This window comes from Triturus cristatus, chromosome 11, assembly GCF_964204655.1.
Source record: "Triturus cristatus chromosome 11, aTriCri1.1, whole genome shotgun sequence".
Lineage (NCBI taxonomy): Eukaryota > Metazoa > Chordata > Amphibia > Caudata > Salamandridae > Triturus > Triturus cristatus.
The window spans coordinates 390,156,023-390,173,645 of NC_140594.1; the positions used below are offsets into that span (position 1 = coordinate 390,156,023).

General features: G+C 45.6%; 1 protein-coding gene across 9 annotated transcripts in view; it reads right to left on the reverse strand.

The window, feature by feature from the left end:
* POLM (DNA polymerase mu) overlaps positions 1–17,623 on the reverse strand; it is a 342,155-nt gene that overhangs the window by 105,553 nt on the left and 218,979 nt on the right. For 8 of the 9 annotated variants that reach the window (XM_085634911.1, XM_085634917.1, XM_085634912.1 and 5 more), the window contains 3 exons: positions 1,536–1,706; positions 1,177–1,248; positions 856–976 (listed from right to left, as the gene is read on the reverse strand). In XM_085634911.1, coding sequence (XP_085491037.1) covers positions 856–976; positions 1,177–1,248; positions 1,536–1,706 — 364 coding nt within the window. The remainder of the gene's footprint in view (positions 1–855; positions 977–1,176; positions 1,249–1,535; positions 1,707–17,623) is intronic. The other variant, XM_085634919.1, reaches the window with a different exon arrangement.

A 17,623-nucleotide genomic window follows, 5' to 3' on the forward strand; every position in this document is an offset into this window, starting at 1 on the left:
CTTGACAATTACTTTTGCCACACATCTTCAAACTTGCTCATACTTTCCCTTTTGATATTCCAACATGCTAAGCTTCTCTAAATCTGCTTGGATATATTTCTACTACCCCACCTTCCCTCCATTCCCAACTGCTCAAAGATCCTAACTCTAAGATTCTCATTTGCTTCCTGAAATGTAATATAACACTAAGCCTAAAATACTCTCATCTCCTAATTTCTTCCAAATAAACATTTAGTCTGAACCAAATATCGATGCTTGCCCTTCAGTCTTTACAGCAACTGTACTTTGGTTTACGGTTCTGTTTCCTGCACTCCTTTAAAGTCGCTTATCCCAAAACATGTCTACAATCTTCACTTCCCAAACTCTTACACTGAACATATGTATGCATATATACCACCCTCCCTCCAACTCTTGCATTGACATAATGCACACCAACATCCTACTCTCCATCAAGTTTGCTATGATCACCAGATCCTTTGATGTCCTACAATTTATTAGACACACATTTCTCCGAACATGCAAGATCCCCCTACATAACTTCAAAATTACTTTTCTTCTGGTTCCAGATGACTTTTACCAACCCTCCCAGGACCGGACCCTTATTCTGAATAACTGGGACTTGTCAATGCTTTTGTAAAACTCCCTTTTGCCCTGACTCAAACATCCACATTCAAGATCCAATTTCTCGTAATCTTAACTTGATTCAAAGATTTTTGTATGGTCTACTCTTCTACAAACTCAGTAGTGTGTTCTGTACACACTCTTCCTTAGTTCCAACTGCATGCTACATTTTTAAAGTTTATGTCTGTTTCAGTTTTCCAATATTTTTCTGCATACGCCAAAGGCTCTCCTTACCAGCCTCCTGCTGTCTATTCAGTTTCTTTTCTTTTTTTTGCAGGTCATCCAAGGTTCGCAGTCCTTCTTGGTACCATCTGTCAGCCGTCTTCTTCCCGACCCCAAAGATACCACTGAAGACCTGGGGAAAGTAACCATGTTCCATATTTTTGGTGAACTTTTTAGAATTCAGCAATTAGTAGTCCGTGTCTTTACATGTACAGAATCAACAGTCGCTTAAGAGTCCTCTGTGAAGGATCTTATTGGATCCACCAAAGAACAAGACCTCGCATAAGAACCCATCTCCACCCCAAATCAATATAGAGAAAACATAAGCTATACCTTAAGGGTGCGATATCTCTCAGAGTGCAGTACCTGCTGCACTTCAACAGAGCTGCCATCCTCCAGAATCTCCTGGACATTGAAAGAGAAGGCGAGATGGAAGAACATTCATTAGAAAGACAGCAGGGCACGCCATGATTAAATACACCTCTCGGGGGAACCACATAAATAGATCAGAACAATGCAACGACAGCCTGCCCTTGCACTGATAAATATGATGGATAACGACATTTTGCGATTGAACATTGTACAAAAAGATAACTACTTTTTAGGAGGGGTCAGAAAACAGGATACATGCCTGGAGTGTGTATGCATAAGCACACTTTGCACTGCATATGGGGGTCCACACACTTCAGTACCTGCACAACCTTCTTGGAATGAGTTCCAAAACACGGGAGACTGTTCAAATCCTCAAGGCGAGTCACAGGACAAGGTAAAGACCGAAGTACAGATGCTGACCGGGTGAATGACAGACTACGCCCCTCACTATTGCCGAAGTCTGCCTCCTCTGCCAGGATCTCCAAAGCATCCTGATCACAAGAAACCGACCAGAAGAGAAAGAACATGTGAGTACAAAACTCAGATATTGCGCAATGATGTCAAAAAATGAGAATAAATGGCAGGCTATGGGACACAGAAAGAGGAAACAGGCTGCTGCACAGAGGAAGGAAGAAGCAAAACAAAGGAAAGGAGGAAGCAAAACAGAGCGAAATGCAGAGTGTGCCTACTAAAAATACTATGATGGAAACTGTCACTATTAGAATTAGATGCCTACAACAGCCCTGGGCAAAGGAATACTTTCAGATTAAGAAACACTGATTCACAAGAAAGCGGTTTTTTTGTTTTTATTTATTTATTTATTTATAGAGCGCGACATTCATCCCAGGGGATATCAAGCCGCTAATAGCGAAAAAAAGGGTAATAGGCTGCTGGTACAGGCAAGTAAATATTAGTTTTTGGGGAACAGATGAGTTTTCAGTTTTTTCCGGAACTCCAGATAGTTGGATGTGAGCCGTAAGTCTATAGGGAGATCTTTCCATCTCTTGGCTGCCAGATATGAGAAGGAGCGCCCTCCAGACCTTACTTTCTTTATACGTTTTGTTCTGGCTAGTGCTTGATATGAAGACCGTAAGTTCCTTGTAGGGACATAGAACTCGATTTTCCCCTGAAGTATTTTGGGGCCGTTTTGGAATAGTGCTCTGTGAGCGTGGCTGAGCAATTTAAATGCAGCTCTTTGGCGCATGGGAAGCCAGTGCAGGTTTTTCATGCACTTTGATGCTGAGCTTTGTCTGCTTTTATTGCACACTAGCTTGGCTGCGGCATTTTGAAGTACCTGTAGCCGCGTGAAGAGAGATTCATTCATGCCCACAAATAGGGCGTTTCCGTAATCAAGTTGGCTTATAAGCAGGGCCTGCGTGACTGTTCTTCTACAGTCTAGAGGGATATATGGTAAAAGCCTGTGTAGTAGTTTCAGGGTGGCAAAACCCTTGCCACAAAGGGCCCGCATATGGTCCTTCATGGATAAGGTGTCATCAATGAAGATGCCCACATTTTTTGCGCATTGCTTAGGGATTTGTTTTGAAAGCTCTCAGGTTTGCACTTGCTATCCCACTCTTTATTTGTTTATTCTGGGACTAGTTAGGTCTATACTCAGGTTCAGCAACTTGTAGGTTTAGAAGGAATCGGCATATTCCAGCCTAAATGAACTGAACAACGACCTACCATTCCCTTAAATACGTGTTCATGTTCCAGTTAAAATCTGTGTTTTTGTCAAACAATCCAAACCCTGCCAATGAGCATTTAGCAATACACGTCACTTTTTCTTTCATCAGCGAAAAGGTCAGGTCTCCAGATGACTCATTCAATCAGTCAGTTCTTCAAATTAAAAATACTGATTTATGTCAACCCACAACTTCAAATCTCTAAATACAATCTGCCTAAAAAAACACATAATACACTACCTCTACGGAAAACACAGGCAATAATGAACAAGGTTTCTCAATATACCTCTCAATGACTATTTGAATCAAACTTAAGGAAACTTGCATTTTTATTTCAAAAAGGAACCTGTGACATTGTTTTCGTTTTATACCAATTAAATCACAGCAAGAAAAACAGGGTGCGCGTTTAATCAGTGCGTTGCAGACTTTGGACACTTTGTAATGCTCGATCAAAATGCAAAGCTTTCATATACTAATTTATCCTGCTAGCTCATTAGAGCATATGGGCTGAATTATAATAAACATGGCAAATAAACATAAAACATAAATTGTGGGCAAAACGTCTTAAATATCCCAAAGTCATCGCATACTGGGCGGGAGGATCCGCCGCAGGAACGGCACACCACCACAGGGTGATGATGAGCAGCTATTGATGAGAGGGAAAGATTTCCAGATCTAGTTTGGAAACTGGAGGATACTCATAACTGAGTCAATTGTGGGAAGGTGAACTCACCAGACAAACTGCATGACTGACAACAAAGCAAGATGGAACAAGGCCAATGGAACCACGCCGGCTCTGGATCCAGGGTCATTTTTCATTCATAATTCCAGTATGGGAATGCAATTTCCCTCTTTAATTTTTAAATGTGCAACTGTAGATTGATGTTTCCACTCAAATGTACTTTATTACCATGGCCGTTGTGGTTTCATTAAAAGTAAACACTAAACAGGTTGCCTTCTATAGGCATTTTTTGATTAAGCGATTTTAGAATGTGAAAATACGCAAAGTTATATTCCAGGACATCGCCCTTCTGCAGAGATATTTGTATGTTTATAAATATCCCAGAATTAAGTTTGAGGAACTCTGCTTTCAAGGGGTTCATTATGAAGAAGAAAGGATTCTTCCATTTTTTCACATTATCCATACATTGTTTCAGGTCTAAAGTGTTCTCTCACAAGAACAGAATTTCAGGTTCAGCTCTGTAGCTTATCCATATTTCTGCATGGTTAGGTTTTAAATAGCTACCATAGGGCCCAGTGGACAGGCGGAGGCTGCAAAGACCGGGAGACTTGGGTGTATCCTTGGGTGATCCTACATGTCAAAGGAAGAGCAGAATTTGTAAATGTCAGAGTCTTCACGAATTGTAATTAGTCCCTCAAGAAAGATGCAATTTCACTCTAAACCATCCTTGAGGAGATTGTGTTAAGTAGGTCTCATGGACCAAGCTATCAAAGCCACTCAGAGGTCTAGTAGATAGGATTCACCACTATCCAGAACTGGAAGGAATCATCTAAAACCGCTCATGGTAAAAAATAATGTATAGTGGATCCTTTTGCTTCCCCTCCATGTGCCAACATTCTTATCTTCACTGACCCTGAAAGACGGGTAGATCCATGGTGTGTCGAGATTTACTTTTAGCTGTAGCAATTATTTCATAATCTGGTTTTACTGATCCTCAAACAAAGCGGGGTTTCATAAAATGCTTTTTACTATTTATCACACAGGCGGAGCTATCAAACCTGGTACAGCAAGGGAAAGGGAGCTTCCATTCAAAGACCAAAGATTCCAAACATGGTCTAGCCTCAAAGTGTGAATTCTCACTAGAAAATAATGAAACCCCTATGCGGTATCGTCTCTATACTCATGTATAGGAATATATCTTTGCCTCCGTGGACTAAGTCAGAGAAGGGCTAACTGGGAATCAATCCCAGAATGAGTGTACTCCTCCAAATCTGTGGCAAGTAAACACAATCCAAATGTAAGTATGAAACAGACATCCTATGTTAATTGGTTTGGGAGGTTTTTTGAATTGGTGGAAGATATGCCAAACCCTTAATAAAGGACTTGTAGGATTTAGATAATAATTGAAAACATGGCCTTGACATCAACTAAAGGATGCTGTACATGCAACTTTGTTCACTCAGTTGGTTCTACCTGCAACCACTTCAGCTCACAAGAAGTTAATTATCTTAGGTCAGGAGGTCTGACTCCCCAGAGTTGTCTCCTCGCAACCCATAAAACAATCTATCTGTTCTTCAAGAGATTCTGCAGTTTGACAATTAGCAGTCTTACATTACTGGAGTTGAAAATGCTATGGAAATTGTAGAAGGGTTGTTTTGACAGAGCGTCATGAAGACTCTAAAAGTCTAAAACCAAATAATACCATGGGATGTCTTGCTCACTTATATGGTCTCAGGATTAACAGGTTATCTACAACATCTCTTTATCAGTGAAACTGAGTGATGCCGGTGCACCTTGTTCTGGAGGTTGACCCTTCTCATGAATAACCATTATGGCAGCAAGATCTAATTCCGGCGGGTGGGGGGAGGACCCTTTTAGTTCCAGCAAGCAGGGGAGAGAATATCCCGGAATCTGGAGAAATATTTGAATGAGAAGCCATTTGGTCTAGGTGTTTTGCATGAGATCATATCTCTCACAGCCATCTCAAACTCATTCAGCGCAATGAGCTGGTCCAGCTTCACACTATCAGCATATGGGCATCCCTATCCTTGATCTCTGGAACTACTCAGCAAGCCATGTCTCTGGTGGCTAGTCAGTAGAGCAACTTTCCATTCTTATCTCATTTGTATATACCTCCTGGTTGAGGTCACCCAACTCTTTCGGGTATCCTCGACAGAGAGAGATCTGCCAGAGCAAGGCTTTGTGAAGCTCAAGTTGTCGATGGAGGGCTGCCCATGAATCCAGCAGGTGCCGCTGTTCCAGCACCACGATATGAGTCTCCATATCCTCATCATCATCAACAACTTTATTTCGATCACAAAGATCATAAAAGCATGCAGCACAGAGCAATAAAATAGACATTGGTAGATAAATATTATAAAAACAACATGGGTATAAAATAGTTTACAAATGCATGGTACAAGAAGTTTAAAAAAGATAAAAATGCTTCATGCAAATGATTTCCCATGCTTGATCCACAGTGCATACCAAAATCTCGAGAGGCCATACACCATTACTCTTCGTGTATCAGTACACAGAATTTGTAGCACCTCAAGATAGTCTCCCGGGCCTGCCAATCTACACAATGGAAAAATCAATTTTTTCCTCAGGGATGAATAATGAGGGCAAAAGAAAAGTAAGTGAACAATAGATTCCGGGCAGGATTTAGAAGTAGGACACAGATCATCAGTAAAAACATTTTGAGACCATTTGAAACAGAACAGTTTGGAGGGTAAGGTCTTATAGCGGAACTGTAAGAACAATTTACGTGCCGCGGGGGGGGGGGGGACGATTTGGTCAATACTGGGCTCAAAATAGGGAACACATTTGAAATTTAAAAAAACAGTAGACAAGCTGGTCGCTGGTTTTGTCAAATCCTTCCCAAGTGTTTTTTTCCCAATACAGTTCTTTAAGCTTTGCCCTTGGTACTTGGGTCATACTTTCCGGGTCGTACCAGAATGTCTCCATTCTCAACCTCCCTAACAGTTCCCTTAAAGACGTAAACCACCTAATTGACGTGGCCCTGGGAACTTTTAAAAGGTCAGACAAAGCCTCTCGGTAAGTTTCTAGTTCGCCCATAGTCCATAGCCTATACCAAAACATCAAGAGTTTAAAATTCAGCTTGTGTGCCAATTGTTTATGGGCAAGGTCCATATACAGAGGTATCAGGGGGGAGCTAGATGAGAGATCCACCAAAGACCTTAAAAAACGGTTTTCAATGACAGAAAGGCAGATGGAATTGCCCATACCCCACAGTTCTGCACCATAAAGTGCCCCCCGAGGACCTTGACGGTGTAAATTTCAAGTGCCGGAGCAATTTGACAGGAGACGAATTTTACTAATATGGGCACACTGGTGGATTAGTTGATGTTTTACTTTCTCGATGTGGGCACCCCAATTAATCCATGGAGTCAAGCGTATACCTAAATAATCAAAAGCTTCAACTTGCTCCAGTTGAGTTCCACCAGCCAATACAGGTCTTTTGGACAGTTCTACCATACCCCTGTTAAAAATCATATACTTTGTTTTCGCCTCATTTAAAACCAGACCACTTTCATCACAGAATCTTATAAAATCAATTAAAAGTTGTTGCAAACCCTGCGGAGATTTAGAAATTGAAAGAGTGTCATCGGTGAAGAGAAGGGTAGGCACTCTTCCTACACCGATTTTTGGGGCATCACAGCCATCTCTATCAATAAAATCTACCACGCCGTTTATAAAAAGAGTAAAAAGCGTGGGGGCTAACACACATCCCTGCCTCACACCACGTTGCACTGGGAAGCCGGTTCCTGTTACTTGGTTGTTTGTCCCCCACCTGACCTGTGCTGCATTTGATGAATTAAATCTAATTAAAATATCTAAAAGGTTGCCCGGCAAACCCATGTCTTTCAATACTCTCCAGATTCTAGCCCAGGGAACAAGATCAAACGCTGTGCGCAGATCAACAAAGGCCACATATAATTTCCCCCTCCTTTACTACTACTTCTTTCCAGTAGATACACAAAAGACGAAAGACCTGGTCCAGAGTACTAACTTTTGTGCGGAAGCCTGCTTGAAAATCGCTCAGGATTTGGGACTCAGACATCCAGTCCTGGATCATTCCTAGTATCTGCTTACAGAAGATTTTCTGGAGAATCAATTAGGCTAATTGGCCTATAACTTCCCGGCATAGCTCTGTCCCCTTTTTTATAGATGGACACTATCTCAGCAACCTGCGACGATGCTGGTATGTCAGCACCAGACATAATCAAATTTGATATTAACTTAATATAGAAGCCCCAGAGAGATCTATCCTCCCTATATAGATCATTAGGAATTCTGTACGGGCCGGGAGCATGTGTGGGGACATAGGTGGAAATCGCCATTTGGGTTTCCTCAATGGAAAAAACAATGGTCTCCATATCCACCATATGCCTTTGATTCTCCCAGTCTCTGAGCTTTACATAGGTCCTAGCTATTCCCCACAAAGCCGCTTTTCCAGCTGCCCATAGTGTGCCTGGTGTAACGACAGAGCCTTGGTTAGTCTCAAAGTAAGATTGCAGTCCTTTGAGAGGAATTCTCGCACATGCTATGTTTACTAAAAACCATGCATTAAGATGCCAGATTGGGCGCCATTCTGCGGGGGTGCTCCCAGTCCACCTGTTACTGGGGAGTGGTCAGAGATTCCCCCCCACCCATGAAAGAATGTCCGCCGCCGTCATGTGAAGTATGTCTGGTGCTGCAGGAGATCTATGCATGAAAGTGTTTCATATGCAGCCGAAGTACGAGAATATTACCTGCTCCATGGGTACCAGGCTCTCCACATGTCACAGAGTCCCAAGGAGGTAAACCAGTCCTCCAATACATTATATCGACTTGTACCCCAGTTGTGACTACATCTGGATTCGGGGAGGCATTATAGTCTTCCCCAATGACAGTGGTACCTTGTGTGCTTGTAGGATCACTGTTTCCATTTTTTCAAAGCGGGCTTGGGGTGGTACATATACATTTAGAAAATTATGTTTCCCCACATGGCAGCCCTCCACTCCAACGTATCTTCCTTGAGGTCATTTGTGACTGCCGACACTATGAAGGAAATTCTCTGATAGAAGAGTACTGCCACCCCCCCGGGAACCCCCACCTGAAATACCCTGTCGTACTTCGTACCCAGCAAGTATGTTTCTTGAAGCATGAGAACAGCCAACGCCATTCTCTTTGTGTATCGGAGGACCGCGCCCCCCTTTATATGATCATTCAGGCCAGTGACGTCCCAGGACATAACTAAGACCTCAATCATTGGGATCTAGCGGGGAGAGAAATTAATGACCAGGCTGTCGGCCTCTGAATAACAAGAGCTTGGTCGACACCCAAGGCAGTAAATCAATGATGACGGAGCTATTGTGGATGCAGTGATAACCAGATTGAAGAACATATTTATAACAGTTTTTTAACCACATAACTTCCCAACCCCCCCTTAACAACAGCCCTCCACACTTTCATCTGCATGTGTCGCCCAACACAAACCCTTAAAACAAACCATTGTGATAACCTCTAAAGGGCATGGTATTAGAATGGACCTTCTTTTTTTTTTTCCAGAGTTTTATATCGCGGGAACTTAACCCGAATCCAATCAGGTATCAGAGCGCTTTACATAGCACCAGTTACGTTACATGAGGACACACATTCATTTTTTGCTAGGCACGAGGAGATTAAGAGATTTGCTCAGAATCACAGGATGTTTAGCGTCATTACCGAGACTCGAACCCACTTCCCCCCAGGTCCGAGGTCGAGGGCCCTAACCGTTAGGCCAACTCCTCTCCCTGTGAAGGAGTCAATGTCAAGTAAGAACATTAGTAAATCACGTACATGACCATTCCGGCTTGTACAGCCAGTAGTCTAGGCTAGATGGGCCGTGGTGATGTAATGCTCCCTGCCCTCGTCATTTATCCAGACAGCCTGATGTGGCGTCATCAAGGTAGGTCCTCCCCAAAAGAGGATCTTATTTGGCTAGCAGCAGGAGTTGCGCCACCAGTCAAGTCCTGAGTCGCATCATATAGGTCAATATATGGACGTGGCTTATCGGAATCCGATGAATCCAACAAATCCTCTGGGCATTCTTATGTCCTGCGGGGTCTCGTTCTGCGCCTAGATTTGGGTTTGGCATCTTCCATTGGTGGTCAGTCTCTTCGCCCAGGAGGGTCTCGGTCCGGGGAACCCCGGACTTTAAATCTTTCTTTTCCGCTGCCCAGTTCCATACTGCCTACGGCTTCTCAAAGGTGTTGGATCAAAAGTTGTGGATTACCTTGAGCTTAGCTGGTAGGATCAGTATATTGCAAGTTCATGGCGCGGAGTTTCTGCTTGACAGCATTAAAGGGCTTCTGTTGTCATTGAACTACCTTCATGTATTCCTGGAAAATCATGATTTGAGCGGATTGGAAAGTCAGAGTTGCAGCCCTTCTGGCCTCTCGAAGAATCATGTCCCAGTCTCTAAAATTGAGGATTTTAGCAATGATCGCAACTGCGCACCTGAGGCAGTTTTGGGGTTAGTACTCTATGGACTCTCTCCACAACCAACCCTTGCAAGAGTTTCCCCTCAAGGATCCAGTATTTATTTCAGTTCTCCAGGAATTTTTCAGAGTCTGGCAGCTCTCGGTCAGTGGGTGCCTTCTCTGTCAAGCGTGACCAGCAGGGGAGTCGAAGTTCTCATGCGCCACACTGTCCACAGCCAAAAGGATTTCAATAGGTCAATCTGGCACTTATCAGATCTTCACAGTTCATAGGGGAACAGGTAGGGGAGGTGGCCACAGCAATGTAGGCCAGTCACACCAGCTTTAGTCCTCATAGAAGTCAGTATTAATCAATGGGGATACCCAGTATAGTGCAGAACCTGGGGGCAACTGCATGATACGAACAGTGGTTCTGCCACAACACACTTCTTAAAGCTAAATGATTCACAAGTTTTTATCCCTTACATAGTTAGGATAACAATAAATGTTTATACAAAGCAATCCAAACACATATTCAAAGTAAATAGCATAAACTGATTGTGTTATTTCGTGATTTATTTTAAGCAAAAGATTTTTATTTTTTTTAGTCCTCATGGAGGCGTCAACGTGGCCCGCTTCCTCCGCCACTCAAAAATGTCCATTGCGGGCAGGCAGGGTCTGCGCTGTAAATGGGTGCGGCAACTTGTGAAGGTATACAAACCATGGGCTGGGAAAAGTGGCAAGTATCGGCTTGTGGAGAGAAACCACACAGTCCACCGGCTCAGACGCACCACCCCACACTGCTAAGTGCAGGGGGTGTCATGAAACAGCCATGGTGGCATCCAGCCCTGTGCAGCATGCTGGCTCAATGCCTCAAGTCCCAGCGCCTGCCCCCAGATACCGGACAGGGCCTCTGCGATAACAGTTTCCAGGATCTACCACCGCCCTCAAGGGCCCCGGGCTGTCCAGAAACCAGGCCCCGATTTCCCTCCTGCAGGACCCCAAATAGGAAGAGACCAACCCCTCCTCCAAGTCTAGTGTCTCTCGGAGGGCTCGTCCCTTCACTAGCATCCATCAATCCAAGTGCCCTGGTCCCTCGGCCAAAGGTTGGGTTCACTTACCAGCACAACACAAGATTCAGTACAGAACAGCCTGGCACCACCTTAATCCCCAACACTGCCAGGGTCCGCCATCACTTCCTTAGAAAACCGCACACACCTTTGCCCTGGGAACAGCTGCGATTGCTTAGTAGATTGCGGCTGACGCCCGCTACAGAGCATTCGACTTGGCCTCTATCTTACCGGGCTGCATGCCTCAGGCCCTGTTCTCCCCAGCTTTACAGACAGGGTTCTCGGTGACCATGCACAGCCAGTATCAGTCTCCAGGAGGTGGGGGGCGGGGAGAAGCAGGGGGTGGTTTATGAAGCCCCCGAGAGCATGCAGTTGTCTTGGGGGGTGGGTCATTTGCAAGAGGATTTTGGAGAAAGGAGGAGAAGGCCTAGGAGCGTTGTTAAAATTCGTCCACCATCCTGGCCAGCCAGGACACGCCCCAAAGCAGGATTTTTATTAATCATAACAAAGAAAATTACCAGTAAATCTTTGAAAATATCTTCTGCTATTATGGTCTTGTAAAATCCTGAGAAATTGAAGTCTCGAATTAGAGTGCTACTCGGTAATCTTCCATCCATTTTAAGGCCTCACCTACACAGAGCCTTAGCTTTCATAAGTCTCATATTTAAAAAAAAAATCATAATAAAAATATATGCCTATACTTATATACATACAGGAGATTCACTCATCTCTCTTCATTAATTAGACTGTTCATAAGACATCCGCACACAACAGCATTCAACATGGGGCAATGGGTCAGCCCCCCCATCTGTACTTGGCTGTGTTGCACTGTGAGTGGAGGAGGCCTTTGGTCTGATCACATGTGCACAGCCGCTTAAAAAGGAGTGCACTTCAGTGTCTCGGCGCTGTAACAGTCGTTTATTTTTTAAATATTTTCAATATGTTACCTTTTATTTATATTACTGCGGTTTGCAAAATATATATATTTTTTAAATGCATGCTTGCCAAGACTAGACATATCGGTTTTGCCAATGCTTGCTATATATCTCAGGCTGCTGGCCATATTTGCTATGTCAATTAAGTCAATGTAGGGAAAATCGAAAAAGAAGCCACAAAGCTCGAGAGCATGTTCATAAAACAAATGTGAATATTAAGGGATAAGTCAGTATTAAATTCCCTGCTAAAGAGAAGAGCCATGTAAAATCAGCCAAAATCCTCAACGTGTGCTGCAAGCGGGCTGTCTGTGCATCTGATGTGCATTAACTACTTGAGGTTTAATCTATGTATCTAACCAACAAGTCCCAGATTTCCAGTATTCAGTAGGAGCAGTCTCTTCGGCAGGCTCCTCACTAAAGGCAAATAGGAAGCAAGATATGAGGGTTTTCCTTTTTGAGCAGAATGACACAAACTCACTGCCTATTTTATCTCACCAAGGAACTTAATGATGGTTTAAGGTTGAAGCACCCTGCTGATCATCTTGATCAATATTTTCATTCTCACGTTCTTCCACATCATCGTCAACACTAAAACTTTCCTTGTGGGGAGGCAGAGGAGCAAGGGGTGGCGGTTACCTGCAGTACTTTCAGGATACCTGTCAAGCAAGCATTCACTGTGGGAGAGCGAGTGGCAGCAGTGGTGAAGGAGGCAGTGGCGTCAGAGGACTTGGCGAATCCTTACCTTCTCACTAAGGAATTCATTGTAGGAGGGAAGGCCTGACAGTGCTAACTCTGATATCAGCCACCTGCAGGCTATGCAGCCTTTAATGAGCCTCCTAAGCAATGATCAGGCCTATGCTTCTGTTTTAAATGAATCTTACTCAATGATGGCCTCAGGAATGTGAAGAGAAGGCAAAGATATTTTTGTTCCCGTTATTGTGAATCTTTGCATCAAAATAGTAATTGATGATTGGGTCTTCAAAGGGACTGTCATTGGCAAAGGAAAGGAGGCCAGTGTTGGTCTGTGACAGTAAGCCCCAAATGAAACCTTCAGGAAATCTACAGATGACAAATTTACATACAAATAACTGTAAATGAGAATAATTTACATAGGGGTATATGCATCAACCAAACTAATACCGATTCCTTAATAGCGAAAAATAAGGAATCGCCATTAAGGAATCGGTAATTGGCATGCATCAACAGATTCGGTTAAATTTAGCGATTCCTTAAAAATCGCTAAATTTACCGATTCTTTAATAGCGGGGCACGCAAACGGCCCCACTAGCAAATAGCGAGTTCGGTAATACCGATTTGGCTAATAGCGAGTTCGGTAATACCGAATTAGCAATTACCGAATCGGTAATAGCGAAATCGCAAATTGCCGCGTCGCTCCGGGAACAGGCTGATGACATCACCAACCAGGAAATACTGCTGCCCCACCCACATAGCCTCGACAGAGGAGCAGACAGGAGCTGGAAAGAAGGACAGGCTGTGCAGAGTGAGGCCACACAGATTCTGCCAGTCACAGCACACATCCATCATGTCGCAGGAAGTGCCATCCAGCGCTGAATCTGCACGCAAGCGCAAGAAGAAGTTTTCAGACAGGGAGCTGGAGTACCTCATCGAGGGAGTGTCCAGCAAACACGACCGCCTCTTTGGCAAGCTGTCCCTCAAGGTGCCTGAGACCGAGAAGCGGCGCATCTGGCAGCGCATCCGTGAGAGGGTCAATGCGGTTGGCGTCACTAGCCGCAGCATCGACGATCTCAAAAAACGGTGGTATGACCTCCGGAAGCGCGCAAAAGAGAGGATTGCTGAGAGGCTCCGGGAGGCAAGAAGGACTGGAGGCGGAACAAGCACTGCACCATCCAACACAGCCCTGGAGGACCTTGTGGAAGGGACGATAGAGCGGGAAGCCGTCGTGGGGGTGATCCAGATGGACACGTCCGGCGCAGCCACAAGTGCCCAAGGTAAGATGCATGCCTGTGCCACACCCAGCATAGCGTAAATCCATACCCATGCCCCCAGCCCAATCTCACTGTGTCTGCAGCTCTGGCACAGACAGTTCCACACATGACACTACTGCATCTTGGGAGTTGTAGTCTAGTCAGCCCAGAGTGCAGGCACAGGCGTAAATCCTCACACAACACATATTTTGTACATGGCTGTAGACTGTTCATTTGTTGGACCACAGAGGGACATTGATGGGTACAACACTATGTAGGTGTAATCATCCCACTAATCATGCACTGTTTCACACACAGATGCATCACCTGGGGACTCTGACGACAGCGACCAGCTGATCATATCTGAGACACCCGTGGAGTCAGACCAGGAGACTGTGCAGGATGCGCACGCACCGCCAACACCTGCCACCCCACCAGCACCACCTCCACCAGCGCCACAATCATCGGCACCAGCACCAGTGCCACAAGCCAAGGCACCTGCGCCACAAGCCAAGGCACCACCACCTGCGCCACAAGCAACGGCACCAGCAAGCCAGCCTGCAGCCAGTACAGCCACAATACCGCAGAGGCACAGGCACCAAGTTGCGCCCTTGCAGGAGATGGCAACCCCCCCCCCCGCAATTGGCACCCACGCAGCGCACATCCACACCACCTGCTGCACCACATGGAGGCTCAAGACACGCACGGCGTCACAGGGCCCGTCGCAGTTCCGTCTCCTCAGCTGACCAGGATGTCCCAACAACCTCTGCAATTGAGGAGAGGATGCTGCGCACACAGAACCTGCAGGGAAGACATGTGGCTAGCATCAGCTGCAACATCGTGCGCCTAGCGAGGGAGATGCGCGCCATGACTGCAGCAGTCACCGACATGGGCTCCGCGGTCAGGGACATGGGCACGGCGGTCAGGGACCAGACCACTGCGGTTGCTGATGGCAATGCTCAGCTCAGGGAGGAGGTACGTGAGCTCACCCGTGCCATCAGGGAGGGCCATGAGTCCCAGAGGAGGAGTAACCGGCAGCTAATGTTGCGTTCTGCCGCCGCTACCAAGGCCATACAACGGCACAGCAACTGCACCGCTGTGTTGGCACGCCGCACAGTCTCCCTGCAGGTGGACCTTGGGCACTTCTGCGGTGATGTTGCCAAGTCACTGAGACACATCACCACTGCTGTGGAACAACTTCAGAGCAGCACATGCAGTGCTGCAGCATTGGGAGGGGATGACACCAGTGAGGCTGCCTCCAGTGTCAGCAGCGTGTCACTGGCAGAGGCCAGCACCAGGCGCCGAAGTTCGCGTGCCTCCACGGGGACAGGCCGTGGTGAGGCTTTGGATGCACCTGAGCGGAGGCTTGGTGTACGTGGCAAGCGGCACTAGAAAATTGGACATGCTGCAGGTCCATGGTGGAGCAACCATGGCCATCCAATTATTCTGTTTGCACAGGCCTGACTTTAAGGAACCTTTTATTTACATTTATGCAATCGGAGCATGATTCACAATGCTAGTTCTGTTGCACAATCCTCAGTGCTACTGTGCATTAAACAGTTGCACCCAACACCAACTTGTAATGTCTCATTTTACCCAGGGTCAAAAATGATTTTGCGTTATGTCTGTCCGCCTCCTATGGCCCTCTGCTGTGTTTGGGATGTGTGCCGGTCGTCGTTGGGCGGGTGGTTGGTCAGCCTGGGGGTCGTCATCCCTGTCCACCTCCATGGGTATCCCCCTTCTGGTGGCAATGTTGTGCAGCATTGCACATACAGCAATTATTCGACAGCATGTGTCTGGTTGGTATAGCATTGCGCCGCCAGTCTTGTGGAGGATACGGAAGCGGCTCTTGAGAATCCCAAAAGTCCGCTCTATCACATTCCTCGTGCTGATGTGTGCAGCGTTGTAGCGATGTTCCTGCGGGGTTGCTGGATTTAGGTATGGGGTTAGTATGTATTCCCGCAGGGCGTAAGCACTGTCACCTAGAAGATAGAAGCATAGACTTAGCATTGGTGATGTACATACATGTGTGGTGTTGGTGTGGGGAAGCGTAGTTCTACTTACCTAACAGGAGTCCCTCTCCAAATTCGCCATTGAGTAGTCGCCTGTGCATTCCACTGTTGCGGAAGATGTATGAGTCGTGTGTGCTCCCTGGGAATTGTGCCACTAGGTCCGTTATGATGTTGTTGGCATCGCACACAACCTGCACGTTGATCGAGTGGTATGACTTGCGGTTCCTGAAAAGGTACTCATTTGCTGACGGAGGGCATATGGGGATATGCGTGCAGTCGATGCATCCAATCACATGTGGAAATTGTGCCACCTGGTAGAATGCCTGTTTGGTGCGGTCCAACTGCTGTGGGGTTGTGGGGAAGCTGATGTGTCTGTGGAGCATTGTCAGCATGGCATCTAGGAATTTTTGGAAGAAGCGTGACAGTGCGCTTTGCGAAACACCTCCGGCAACCGCAATTACCCCCTGGAAACTCCCTGAGGCCAGTAGGTGCAGGCTGCATAGTACCTGAACGTGCGCAGGGATTGCATTTGTCCGGTGGGTCTGGTGCTGCAGTAATGGTTCCAGGTCTGCAATCAGGCGCATGATCATAGCGCGATTGAGGCGATATTTCTGGTACACCTCGTCCTCATTCTGGCCGAGCAGGGTTATGCGCAGTCTGAACACTCGCTCCTGGACCCTTCTCCTGCGCTGTCCTGCTGCATTGATCCGCATCCTCCTTGCAAGCACGTAGAGGGCAGCCATTTTGTGGGAGCCAACAGGGTCTCCTGGGCCAAATTTAAGGGTTTAGTGATTGCCTCAATCATTTGCACATGTAGGAATTTTTTATAAATTGTTTTTTTTTTTTTTTTTGTGACTTTACCTCCAGGTTTTGATTCCCCTTATTTAGCTCTGGCAAAATAGCGATTTTTGGGATTTTCGTTATTAGCGAGTTTTGTTGCATTGGGGTGCGAATCGGTATTTGCTATTGGCAATTTCCGGGAGCTAATAGTGATTTCGGTAATTGCGAATTCGGTATTTAGCGATTCGGTAAATTAGCATTTTGGGTATTAGCGATTCGGTATGTTCGAGGTTATTTATTTAGCGATTCGTTATTTGCTCGGGTTTTGGGTTGATGCATTGGGATTGGGTATTTTTCACACAATACCGGGAGCTATTACCGAATCGGTATTTTACCGACTGGATTTTGGCTTGATGCATAAGGGTGATAGACGTTAGGTTGTCTTTATAATTAGGATTAGCTCCAGACCGACAGGACCAACTTTGGACACCTGGGTGTACATAGCAGGGGTCTTACATCCACAGGTAAAGGTCTATGTTTTAAAGGCAGACATGGGAACATAAATAAGTTAAAACAGAGCTGTGGTATTTTAAGTTGTCAGGGTAGAGTGTTTTACTATTTGACCCTTGGGATCACAGATTAAACAAAGACATTCATCTAACACTGGAAGTGGAATTAAATAACTTTTTTAGAAAAATTATAACAGCAGACATTGAGCATTTCCTGCAGTTTTAAAAGAGCATTTGCAATGCCAACCAGTTTTGCATAACTTTAACACTCATCTTGTGCCATCCTAAACCAGGAGCACCTAAAATGGATCCCTCTGGCTTCAGTACT